The following is a 14,237-nucleotide window of genomic DNA, read 5'->3' on the forward strand; positions in this document are numbered from 1 at the left end:
GTGCAAATAATCTTTCTGTTTCTTGCCAATGCTTATTCTACATGATGATTGAGTTATATTCTCAAATGAATGGTGTCGGTGATGGAAATCCAGCTATTTAGCAGTCTTCTAATAATAGCAGATGGAGAAAATATCACATGAGCATTATTACAAGCTTTGCCATGGAATTACTTCTCATTCAATTTTTTCAGAACATGTAACATCATCTTTTGTTTAAAAAGCAAACACCTCTGTAATAAAATAGCGTAAGAATGGATTGGATGCTCTGCTGATGAAGTTTATAGCTTCGGGTTTTAAAAAAAAATCTCTTTTCCTACTAACTTGAAGAGGCAATGGGACTTGTTGCGAAAGGTTTTATCCAGAGATCAAGGAAGGTCAAGAAACAAAAGATAGTATGAGCTGCCAATTATGTCCATAAAAATTAAGAAATGTTCCCTTTGCTTGTATATGAAATAATGCAGATGGCTCCCCCAGATTTTCCAAGAATAAAGCAATGATTTTAACACTGAATTCTCTAATCCTTTTAAGCTGCTTGTACCATACTTATGACTAATGGCAGATGACTTAAGTGTGGGACACATATTTTCCTATAAAAGAAAACACTATACCTCAGCTGTGCATTACTAATGGAAAAAAGTCTGTGCTCTATCCAGATAAACTGCCAGCAGTGAACGTCTAGTAGTTCAGAAACAGATTAATGGCCACTATCTTAATCTTTCTTTAGTTGTGAATCACAACGCTTTGCACAGCTTTTTAGTTTTAATACAGCACTTAGAAAGCACCACAGATATATAAGGTCCTCATGTTCATATGTTACCATCTACATGAATAGATTCCTATTTTACCCTAAAATGCTCCAGAACATATATACATGCTTTTTTGCAGAGGAAAGTAGGGGGTTGGTTGGTTGTTTAATTCATTGTTTTATCCCAGAGAGAGAATGGCACAGCATTTCATCTGTATCTGTGCTGCTCTGGCAACACAGCCTTTCAGACAGAACAGCTCTGCTAGCCTCTAGGCTTGCGCTATTACAACATGATTAATTGATTTGCCACAGGATCTGCAAAGGAAATTAATACACAGAACTCATGTATTTCTATTTTACTCCTAATTAAAGAACAGGATATGCCTCTTATGAGACTCACGTTTAAGGGAACTGTCAAAACTAGTCTCTTCTTACTCAGATAACCAACCACTGCCACCATCACTCCCTGTGGATTAAAGTGCTGCTTATGAGAAATGGTATCAAGGTACAGCCCACCTGTCTGGCTCTTTAGCTGCTACAGGAAAAAGGGAAACCAAAACTACTTTAACAACAAACCTTCACTTTCTTCAATGTCACTGTATATTTATCTAAAAATCTACATAAATATGTTTACTAAATATACTGCAACTGCCAGATGCACAATGAAAGCGACCACAGAAAAGAGTAAAGGTCGTGAAATCTAACTCATCAGCCTTTCAATTTTATCGAATGACTACAGTGTTATTCAAACAAGTATATATGTACATTTAAAACATTTTAAAAGCTCTGAATCTTAAGTAATCAACATGTCCAGAGAATTTACTTTCATCAGTTCATGGTAAAGAATGTGTGATATCAGAGATAAAATGTAGCGTATTGACTCAGGGCATACCAACAATAGTGCAGTTCTGAATTTTGAAAGGGTCGTGGGAACAAAATTCCTGTTTTAAGCATTACTATTAGAGGGAAACTGTCAAAACTCTATGATTTAGCATAACATCCTACGAAAAGCAGTGTTATCCTACAGTTTCCTAAGAAACTGCAAAGAAGGTCTAAAGAAATGACACTGAAATTAGGATGACACAGATCTGTCCTGTCCCCTTTCACATGCATTGAATTTTTCTTTCAAATCCACTGTTCAGTTCCATTTCTTAAAAAAAGACAATAAATATATATAATATTAACTCATCAATCACACAGGTAACTCTCTCAATTTAGTATGGATACTAATTAAAATCATTCAAGCATTCAAATCTATACAACTTGAATGTTATTGAGGTTTGCACAGCTTTTGAAAACAAAGAATAAGGTATCTTTTTAACTTTAAACTTGGTTACCTTACAACCCAAAGTGTTTCTGCATCTGAAATACACTGATGAACACACACACTTTCCTGAATCCCTCACAGGTACAAAAATTTCACAGGTATCTAAATTTCAACACCCAACATGCTAATTATTTCTGCAGTGGCTTTTGTCATATGCCACATAGCTGGACACTGTCCCTATCCTACACAGAGTTAAATCTGATTTTACAGCATGAAAAAAGGCTGGGAAGAAGGGAGGCAGTAAGAGGAGCGGATGCCATCCTGCCCTCCTGTTGAGTAGAACTCAAAATTGAACCATCCTTTCTACTAGGAGGAACAACTGGACAGGCAAAACAAAGCCTCATCTGAGTGATCAAACGACATCCCACAAAGTTAAAACTGATGACACAAGTAACTAGGTGTTAGATTCAGACTGGCCTAAGAGGAAAACAAATTGTAGGCAGGAAAAAACTATGCTTTGTACAAATTAATCTGGCAACTCATGGGATTTTCCTTATTTTCTCCTACTAGAAGTTGTTTCTCCCCACATTTGCAAGTCTGAGACTTTTTCTGAACATCACTTTCCACATCCTCCTCAATTCTCCTCCATCTTCCTGAAATCTTCAGTCTGTTACACATTTTGCCTTCTTTAAACTTTTCTCCTATTTCTCTTTTTCATGGCTGCATTTGAGCTTCTCCTTAACAACTGCCTTTGCACCGATACCAATGGTTGAATTCAGAGACAAATTATTATATAAATAATGCACCAGTTCGCAGCTGTAGTTAATTCCAAATATTAACTCATTAAGCAGATGTTGAAAGAATATAAGGGAGTGATGTACCAGGAGACTTCAAATAAAATGAGAAATAAAAAAGGCATTAGTTGAAGTAAAGCTCTGCAAACGCTTTTTTTGACCTGTTTTTTAGGGTGTAATTCACAAATGTTTGTTTACCATGCTGACTTACCCATGTGTAACTTAGATGGGTTGTTTCATGGTGGGTTCTGAATTTGGAAATTCAGCATACTGGTGCTCCCCTCTCAAGGTTCCCTGCAAATTGAACCACAAAACTCTTTCTGACTCACCTCTCTCTTTTTTTATATAAACTGTAGTAAATATGATTGGAGAACGTCTCATTCCCTTACAAAACACAGATAATACTTTATGACCCCACATTCAGTAAAACAGCTTCAACATAAACTATTACTGAGATATTTAGTAAAGTTCAAAAGGTATATTTTCATCTTTCAATTCTCTGAAGTTTCCTCTCCCCCCCAATTTAGCTGGTTTTTATTTCACAGAGGCAAAAACTGTATACTTATCTTCCTCTCGGTTGCCTTTTACTAACTAACCATATTTCGTTCCTCTTCCTGCAGCACTTTTCCTCTGTATTTATTTTTAAAGATCATCTGTGCTCTCAATTTTAATTCCTCCAGTGGAGTGAGATAAGCTGACAAAGCTGAGACTTAAGAGGCAAAACCCATGGCCCTCCATAGACTAGAAGTCCCTTTGCTACTCAAGAATATAAACAAAAATATTACTAAAAGCTTATATTACTCTATCCTCAGGACTGCTTAGATGTGATAACCTGACTTTCTATCTTACAATATGTGGTCATACTCCAAAATAAGTGAAGTACCTATTTGGTCTTAATCCAGAAGACACTCTTAAGAATTCTCCTGGCCCTGTACTGCGGACTTCCCTCTTCTCCAGACAAAGTGACAAGACTATTAGGAAAGGAGAAATTCAAGAAGGTATTTGATAATTAACTAAAGGCTGCACTAAAGAACTAATAAATGCCACTGTATTTCCTATGGCTAGTATTTCATACTCAACTGGGAAGATTATAGTCAAAAGAAAGCTGAGAAAAAAGCAGGAAAGACTAGTCTTCATATTACTGGGTACTTGGAATACCTTTATAATAATACCTAAACTGTTTGAGGAAGCCAAGATTAATAATGTTAAGGCTACTCCACATGAAGGACTTCCTTCTCACAGCAAGGGTTAATTTAAGGGTAATAATGGTTCTCTGAAAGGATGATTGCCACCATAAAATGAAGCTGTGAGTTTGAATTCTGCAGACAACCTTTCCTCCAGCTATGGTTTACTGTGACAAGTATGCATTGCAGGGACAGAAAAAAAACCAAGTCGTTGGCTATTTTATGAAACTACCTTACAAGCCGGCACCTTTTCTTATAACAACAGGGAGGATGGACTTATGATCACGCTACATCATTAGCATCTTGTATCATTGTTTGGAAAACAAGGGCACAAAAAGAGGCACGTACTAGTGAGGGTCTTTCCTTTGCACAACCCATCAGTTAGCTGTATTTAAATTTAGAAAGGGATGGCAAAAGCTTTACATCTACCTATATACCTAGGTACAGATATTATTTCTGACTCTTTAGTGTCATAAAGTTTAATTTGCCAGAATCTAATAAGGATCCTGTTACCGTCATGGAGTGAAAGACAGGAACAAGCAAAAATATTTTCCCAATCACTGATAATAAGAAACAGTATTAAAAATATAGCAGATGGAATATACTTGGCTTACAGGTACCGTTAATCACGGTCCTGAGATATACCTTGGTTTTGCATGTTGTTGGTATGGGAGGATAAGATTGAGCATTAGCTTTAAAAAATCTCTGCTATGAGTAAAACAACACTAGGCATGAAAACCAGAGGCAAACGTGTATCCCCCAACAGTTAATCGTGGAAAAGAATAGACACAGAATGTCCTACCTCTTCTGGACGTTTCTGTGCCACCGATACCAGCTCTTCAGAGCTACTTCTTGAGGTAGAGGGTACCACATTACCTGGGGCCTCTGAGACCACCTCATTTGACGGCTCGGAGTCCTGAGGGCAACAGAGACAAATAGACCCCTCAGCAGCGTGTTGACGTGGCACGCCAAGAAAATGAGACTTTTCAGAGGAACTGTGCTCTAAGCACAGAGAAATGAAAAATACTTGAGGTCTAAAACTCTATTCTTTTTACTCTGGGCAACTTCTTTTACCCCAGAGGCAAAAACATCTGTCTTACATTTTCTCTTAAAATGGTAGTATCTTCTTCACAAGATCATCGTTAAGACTTACTAAATAGCTATATAGCATTTCAGAATTGCAAAGTTCTGAATAAGCATGCTTGTTTTGCCCATATCTACCCCTGCTCCTGAACTGCAAGGAAGGGAATATTACATTTCATCCCCTTATTTAAGATGGAGGTTTCTGCAAAACAGCTGGGACCATGCTAGAACAACCCCTCCCAAATGTATTTTATCAATCACTGCAAATCGATATAGCACACAACCCGGTAAAGTTAGAAAAATTAGTAGAGTTGGCTGTCTATTAGCAAGTTTAATAGCACAGTAAAATAAACAAAATAAAAATTCTTAATTAGTTTACATTCTACTTTCCAAATTACCTTGACTTTGCAATGCAACGTGACTAGATCAGTCAAAACAAAAACCACTTTAATACCTTCACTGCTTTACACAGTGGTTTTGATAACTGCGTAGATTAAGATATTTTACTACAGAGAAAAAAAAATCCATTAATCAGTACTATCTCTACTGTGCTTATTGTAATGCTCATTACAGAAGATACTTCAGATGTCATCGCTTAGCAAGCAGAATATGTGCTTTTGATATATCACTTTCTCTCTACAGTCGTTAACTGCAAGGAAATCAAGATTATACTTTTGGAAACTGCAAGCTGCAAAGCTCATTATTAAGTTTTTCAACATAACAACCTCTTAAAAGTAAATTAAAATTTTGTAATGATAATATTCAGCATTTGCAGCTTAGCCCAATGTATGTTTGGACTGTTGGAAGGTAAAAAGTGAACACTGTGGTCAAACACCTGTCACTGAATCACATGGACAATGACAGGTAAGACCAGATATTGTAAAAGAATTAATACATGGAGGGGGTTGCTGGAGGCTAGAAAGTTGGAAAAATCTCTTTGGGCCTGGAGGGGGAATACTCTAGTATCTCTATTTCACGTGCCTTTTCAAGTGAATCCCTTTAAAATAGTTTCTGAGCTTAAATATTTCAAATAAAGCTTTTTATGCCTTTCTCATTGCACCACCTCTCCGTGACTTAGAAAAAGGATATTCTGGCCCATTCTGTGGCTTATCACCTTAAGTTTAAGGTTCAGTATGAGGAAGACATTTTAGGAAAAATCAGCTTTCAGCAACAATTAAAGAATACTACCAATTAAAATGTTAACAATGAAGTCCAAATGCCATTGCACTGTACTGTTTTATAGGTGTAAGCACTGGATCTGTGGAACAAAAGGAAAAACCAGATACCTTGGTAGAGCTACCATCCCAAATAATTCCATGACAGGAATAATAAAACACTATTTCTCAGCTTTCTCAGCTCCTCAAAGAAGTATCAACACCACGGCTAAACACAGTGAACTACAAGGAGAAACATCTCTAGCATTCTGATAATAAAAGTCTGATTTTCCTCTACCAACTGTACAAAAGCCCCACGCTCTATGTCATAAAAATAAACTTTGCATCACGTTCATCCTGACAGCTCGCTCGTTCCCTAGCAGATCTGGACTTGCACAGGCAAACGTCCTCTCTCTCAAAGGTCTCCTCAGTTTGGTTCCTAGTAAACTATGATGATGAGACTATCTCTTCTTGTTGACCCAACTGGCCATGAACTGACTCCGAGTACTGAACAGTACTGTTTTGGTTTCTCCTTGAGAACTGGAACGTTAAATCATCACCATGCAATTTATCAGCTCAATGTTTCCAGAAGATCTTTTGTGCTACTTACAAAACCAAAAGTAACAACCACGTCTGCTGGAAGAAAATGATGTATATGTCTGACTTCTTTGGTTCAGTGATTTCTCTCCTCGAATTCTGCCTGTCTTTTGTGTCTGAACAAACTTGTATTATGTTGCCATTACCTGTGGCCGGATAATGGTAGCAACATTTTTTTGTTGCTTATGATCTTTGAAAGTAATAAATGATGGTTTTCAAAAATGGCCGGAGCAACTGCAATGTGGTAAACATACATTCCTGTTCCATTCCTCTTGCCTCAACAGGACCAGCACGTCACAGATTCTTTTCCCCCATCAAGTCTCGAATATCTTCTTTCCAAGCAGCTTGGCCATCCTTCTCTATAGTTTTCTTAAGAATGAGCTAGCTAATATAATACTTCCATTTTTAAGGAGATGGATGGAAAACAAATTTACTTTATTATTCAGAAAACAAGCTGAAAAAATGCATCTCCCTTTCCAATTACACTGGTTTTATTGTATCTGTCCTGGTTTCAGCTGGGATAGAGTTAATTGTCTTCCTAGTAGCTGGTACAGTGCTATGTTTTGAGTTCAGTATGAGAAGAATGTTGATAACACTGATGTTTTCAGTTGTTGCTCAGTAGTGTTTAGACTAAGTCAAGGATTTTTCAGCTTCTCATGCCCAGCCAGCAAGAAGGCTGGAGGGGCACAAGAAGTTGGGAGGGGACACAGCCAGGGCACCTGACCCAAACTGGCCAAAGGGATATTCCATACCATGTGATGTCAAATCTAATATATACACTGGGGGGAGTTGGCCTCGGGGGGGGGATCACTGCTCGGGGACTGACTGGGCGTCAGTCATTGGGTGGTGAGCAATTGCATTGTGCACCACTTGTATATTCTAAACCTTTTATTATTATTAATGTCATTTTATTATTGTTATTATTATGATTATTAGCTTCTTCTTTTCTGTTCTATTAAACTGTTCTTATCTCAACCCACAAGTTTTACTTTTTTTCCAATTCTCTCCTCCATCCCACTGGGTGGGGGGGAGTGAGTGAGCGGCTGCGTGGTGCTTAGTTGCTGGCTGGGGTTAAACCACGACAATGTCTTTTCACACTGCTGTCACTTCTTAGGAAAACTGTATAGAGCCTGGACATATGTAAGAAAGGTAATCTATGTTACTCTGAATGAGTTTGGCAACATGTGAAGTACAGCTTTCAGAAATAAACATATTCAGTAAGTGGAACGAGATCCTTTCATGTAAGGTACAACGATAAAAATGCTGTGAGGTGCAAGTGAGAACTTTCATAAAGCTTTTTCTCAGTCTGTTCTGAGTACGTGGCAAAGTGAGCAACAGTTCTGGTAACAAATCCTGTTACCTTGACTTGTACTCAGCAAATAAAACAACCTGAAAAAGTATTAACATTGTTTACTTCTGTAAAGAAAAGCAAAAAATCTGTATCACTGACTTGAAACAACATTTTTACTGAGAAGTGTTAAAAGGAAAGATGTATTTCAAAAAGAATTAAAATTAGTTTCTTGTCCTTCCTAATTTTTATTTTTATCATACTGGAGTGACTTTGCAAAAAGTCACTTCTTGCTTTTTTCAAGGCCTTGTATGATGAAAACCATGTCAATGGCACTTCTCATTGATCTGTGAGCCCCAACTGTAGCAGTGATGGACACGACTGTACATAGACATGTAACCTTCACAATAAGTAATTTTGTAGACATCTTTGCTAGTGCTTAAGCCCTTCTCATTTCATTAAAATATTATTATATTTTCCAACCTACTTATAAAAGCTCAGATATCTGCATTTTCAAGTTGGACAGATCAAGACATGGCTCTCTAATGGATCACAATATTTAATTATATTTATTAATAAATTATGGGGAAAAACCACTATTAAGTGGTACTTCCAGTTTCCTGAAAATAGAGAAATTCTTTATCAAAATATAAGTGCATCATAAACAAATACATTCAGAATGCTCAGGAATCACATTTTTCCTGCAAAATGCTGATTTTGATCAAAGCTCCTCAGAACATGATTCTTCTTGGACTTACAAAACCTTGAAGAGGAAACATGAAATGTGTAGACATTCTACTATGTTTATGCAAGAAAGACAGCCCTGCTTTGAACTATGTCTCTTTTCATATGACCTAAATGTTCACACGATTTAAGGCACCACAACAACATTGGCTTGAATCAATCACAGTTGTGCAAAAAAAGTAGTATTTGAATTAAATGTTGACACAAACACATAACAAATTGGATATTCTAGTCCTGGGACAGAACTTGCTTGCTAGTCTTGGACACCAGTTAGAACCTTCTTGGCAGCAGACACAAAAGTGTAGCTGGCTGGTTAAATTCTGAGTCTTGGACCTTCAGTATTTTCTTTTTTTTTTAATTCAGGTCAGCAGAGATCAAAGGTGACAATGACTGGCAGGAAGTGAGAAATCAAAAGGTGTATCCAACTGTAGCACCTCCCTCAAAACATTCAGTTCTTTTCTCTCCTTCATCCCATTTGGCATACTTGCTATTTGCATCTACTGTAATAGAAGCAAACAATGTGCTTTTAGTCTTGTCCTTTTCTGCACAGAAGTATCATTGATACAGTACGCTGAAAAATCAATAGTGCATACAGAACAGATGTGGATTTCATTTGTGAGATACATAAAAGTGATAGATTTCAGAGGAAAATATTTACATTTCATGCTACACTGATGTTGTGGCTTCATTTGAGGACTTGACTATTTTTACTTTTTGTCTGTTAAAACCCAGACCATTAAATACAAGATCAGTACACATACAAAGATAGGTACTGTACGTAATTGTAAATATGATACAAATACGTATATACAGACACGCATCTTGATAGGGAATGTTCACAGTGAACATCATGGTAAGAAAATACTCTAATTATTTACCAATCACAGAATCATAGAATCCATGTTACTGTCAGCACAGATGGTGAGTCATACGAAATAGAAACTCTACACAGCTTCTGATTTTGAAGGAAATGGAGAACTGATGTATATATAAAAAAGTATGCATAAAATAATTTGCTAGAAAGCATAAAAAGTTTCATTTGAAACAAGATGATGGAAAAATAGTGTCTTATAGTGGTATTTATACCAGCCAAGCATCCGCTATTTCTTCTGCCATTGCTACTTTAAAACAGCTAAAAAAGAATTGAAACAAATCAGCCCAAACAAATCAGCCCACATACCCACACGCCCTTTACAGATGATTTCAACCTGACAAGTTTGAATACATTACGTTAACTCTGCATCCGTTTTCATGTATCGTCCTTTACCTTAGTCCAGTTGAAAATTACACAAGTAATAAATTAGCTTTAAACAAGTTTTGAATCAGCCTGGAACTAGTTTTCAAATTAAAGAGCCGTCAGTATATTACATGGTACTGTCATTTTATTACCCCAATCAATTCTGTGTGGCCTGAGGTAGAAAGAAAATGGATGCTGCCTTCATTTGCAAAGGGTTTATCTCTCACACCAGGCTCTGAAAACATGACTGCAGTAATGAATTGGAAGTCAAAGTTACTAACAAAGACTTTTAACAGTAGCAAAGTAGAAATATTTGTCCCCCTTTAGACTTACAAAAGCAAAAAAAAAAAAAAGCAAAAAACCCAGTGCCCTTTCTGAAACATGAAGCCAGCTTCTTAAGGCTGAACAACTGCGGGCAGAAATTGGCACATTTCTATTGAAGTGCTAAAGTGCTTGTAGCCTCACGGAGTATCATTTGCAGTGCTGCACATGGAAAGCCTTCCTGGGTCAGACCAAAGGTGCCTCTCCAGCCCAGACCGCAGAGCGTCCCTCCATCAGTGAACCGGCCGCTCCCACCCCTCCTTGTTCTCTCTTATACCCCAGGAGCATACTTGGAAAGTATTCACATCATCTTAGCTGGAATTTGGTAAAATCTAGTGAAGACCAGATATCTGTAGTTCTCCACAGTTCACAAGCAGCCAAAGTAAATCCCCAGGAGAAGTGTAGAGTTCATCTCAAGCTACTTACACGTGAGATCAATCACTTTGCCATTCCTAGGATTTTACCCTGCATTAGTTAGTAAGGTAAGAACATGGGCTTTAAACTTTTAAGTCACGCTCCTCAGCTGTAAAATTTCCCTTCCTCTTTCTATTCTGCCTTTGTCACTCTCCTCGTGCTGATTTTATTTAACATCTGCCAATCTCCTCTCTTCCTCTGCCCTCTCCAAAGACAGGAAATTACACATGCAACCTTTAAGCACATGTGCTAACCTCCTACGCTGCCAGTCACAGAGGCAACGCCGTTGTTCTGTCCTTGGCTATTTTTTCTCTCTCTTGAGAAGGGGACAATGACTTCTATGTTTATACACTGTTAACACAAGAGGGTCTCATTCTCAGCTGACTCTGAAACTACCTCAGTTCAGGCAATAAACCTAAACCTAGCTTTAAAATCTCTGCCACCTTTTAAAGACAGAAACAAAAGAAACACCTTTTATAATTCTCTGTTTTCCAGATATAAAAACTTAATTACATTCTTTAGCCTTACGCTATTTTGTTTTCTTCAAACACACTGCAATATGTAGGAACTAATAAAGTTTCAAGAAGTTTCCAATAAATACCCATCTGTTTCAATTTATTATCCCTCTATCTTTCAATAAACTACAGCACTGACAAAGCAAGCTTGCATCTTTGAAATATGCCTACATTTCCAAGTGTCAAAGTGTGAATTCCCACTTTTATGGTTGTTTTAAAATAAGGATGCTACTATTGCTAATATTTTACTAGAAGTGTTTGAACAAAGTATGAAAGGAAACAGGGTCATGCATTTTCTCTGGATGGCTTCTTCAAATGAAAAAAAAAATTTACATATATTTAAAGCTAGAAAGAGCACTCTCAAAATAATGTTTTTCACATTTATTCTTCCAGCTTTATCACATGCAAATAGAAACAGCAAACAGGAGAACATTTTACCATTTGAAGGTATTATCATTCACTGACCTCTGGAACCTGAATTAGTTTCCCCTTCCTAATTCACATATTTTCTACATTTCCATTACTCAGTGTACTAATCCTACCTCTTTTTGGACTGAAATCTCCACCTTTCAAATCAAACTCTCCTAGATTATTGTATTTCCCTTTTACTTTCTCATCACCCATTAGTTTCCAACATTCAAAAGCTGTTCTTTTAGCTACCCTTTCAATAGCTGCTTTTTCTGACCCCGGAATTCTCTGAACTGTATTCAAAATCAACTCTTAAAACACCGTAATTAATGAAACCACATTAGAATACAAAAACAGGAATTAAACTTCAAAATACAGATTCACCACACTAATCTCATCTCATATGTATAATGCAAAGGAATACAACTTTCCTGTTACTGTCATGGATTAAAGCCATTGATCACAGGTACAATATGGCTCAAAGTATTGGCAAAAATTTCTGTACAAACATGAACATCATTACCAGAAATTTTTAGAACTTCTTCAATAAAGGGCAAAAGCCAGTATCTATCCTTTTTGTGCTAAATCTCCTATGTCTTGCATAATTTGGTAATTATCTGGTGCACCAGAGCAACAGATTTTATATTAATATCCTTTTGCAGGATGTTAATATACTGGCAAGACTGCTGTACTATGCCATTATCACTGCATATAAGAGTAACTCAATACTTTTTCCTTTTTTTGTCCACACCACTTTCTTCCTATACATTGTCCTGCTATTTTCTCTTACTATGAATTAGGTTACAGGCATATATTATAGCCTAGAAAGTTATTTTTGTCTTCATTTTGTATTTTGCAAAGTTTTGCAAGTTATTTTATGGAGTTCTAAAAGCTCTTTAAGACAATACACACATAATTTACTATTGCTGGATCAGGAAATTTCATCTTCCCTGTGCCCATTTTGTACAGCTCTGATCTCTCCAATCCCTTTCCCCACCCTGTCTAAAAAAAACGAAAACAAACCCAAAGTTGCAAAAAAAATTCTCAAACACATCAAAAGCATCTATGGCCACAATAAGTGTGGCACTTACTGTGTAGCTGTATGTCTGTTGCATATAACTGCAATTGTTGACTTCAATGTATTTACAGAATGATATGGGCACCTCACACCTAACATTTAAAACAAGGTTTTCTAAACAACAAATGTACAAAGACATCTGCTATTACTTGTGGAAGGCAGTGCTGCAGCTACAATGGCTCCATTAGTGAGGTGATATTTGGGTTTGCCGTTGTCTGTTTCCTTAAGCAACTTTTTTTTTCTTCAGAAATGATCAGGGGCAGACCACAGCAATCTATTCACACAGTCTCTCTAAAACATGGTTTTACTCATCCATATTTCTTTTCAAATCATGTTTAAATTGACCCAAACTTTCCACGCTCTTGGATTGCTGAGCCAGTGACAACTTGGGAGTAAGGGACAGTGGCAAACTTACTTCCACCTCTCAGGGTCAAGCTGCACATTTGCACAATTTATGGTTGAAGTAGTTTGCTTTACTTCACTTCAGCAGCTTGGGAGAGAGCATACACAAGATTCGCTCACAATACTTGGCTAATACTTAACTTGAACTAGAAGACTGAGCACTTTAGAAGATCTCCAAAAAGCAGCTGCTTTATTCTAACAAAAATAGAATGTAGCTCAGAAAAGGCTTTCTTTCAAGCACACAATCTTCAGATATTATGCATCAGCACGCAGACTGTGCCTGTCAGATGTTGGAACAAAGCTTTAAATTGTACCATCTAACTTAATTCTCAAGACAGGGTCAGCACATTCATAGGGTTGGGGTTTTTTTCCCCTTTGAGAAGTCCTTTAAGTAATATTTATTTAGCTCCTTACATCTTCATCAGCAGTGATTCTTGCTCTTCAACTCCTTGAAGTTCAGATTTTTCCAATGTAATGCAAAACAGAGTGATATTAAAATGCGTGATCACCAAAAGCATCACAAAATCATCAAAGGCTATTTACTAAATCAAGATTGGTTTTCATCTCTCCCCACTTCCAGAATTTTTTTTCCAGTAACAAGATGAAATAAAGGGATTGCACAGTACATAATTTTTTGCAGTCTAAGGTTATTATGCAAGTTTCATAGCTCCCTAAACTTTCCTTATATGGCACCCACTTATCTGCCTGGGCTTCAAACTTTTTCTATTAACACTCTACCCTGCTCTGAGGGAAGGCTGTCTGCGTGCCCTCCATATCCTTCTTTCCACTCTGCCATGGCCCTGTTTCTTAATTCACCCCATTCTCCCCTCTAAGGGTTTCTGTGTATTTCTTCAAGTGGAGTTTTCTCATTCTTACGAATGTGTGTGTGCTCACATTTCACCACCTATGCCAAGGGCACTTCTTGTAGTCCCGTTATTTTTTCCCATCCTGCTTTTCTCTCTCTCCCTCTCTTCTCCTTCTCTCTCTTCTTAAAAAGTACCATCAT

At 37.2% G+C, this 14,237-nt stretch overlaps 1 protein-coding gene across 1 annotated transcript in view; it reads right to left on the bottom strand.

Annotated features, from left to right (window-relative positions):
• The window catches only part of PHF14 (PHD finger protein 14), a 168,595-nt gene that overhangs the window by 29,604 nt on the left and 124,754 nt on the right, over positions 1-14,237 (bottom strand). Inside the window, 1 exon segment of the mRNA XM_069774381.1 lies at positions 4,793-4,906. Coding sequence (XP_069630482.1) covers positions 4,793-4,906 — 114 coding nt within the window.

The sequence above is a fragment of the Haliaeetus albicilla genome, chromosome 2, assembly GCF_947461875.1.
Source record: "Haliaeetus albicilla chromosome 2, bHalAlb1.1, whole genome shotgun sequence".
Taxonomy (NCBI): domain Eukaryota; kingdom Metazoa; phylum Chordata; class Aves; order Accipitriformes; family Accipitridae; genus Haliaeetus; species Haliaeetus albicilla.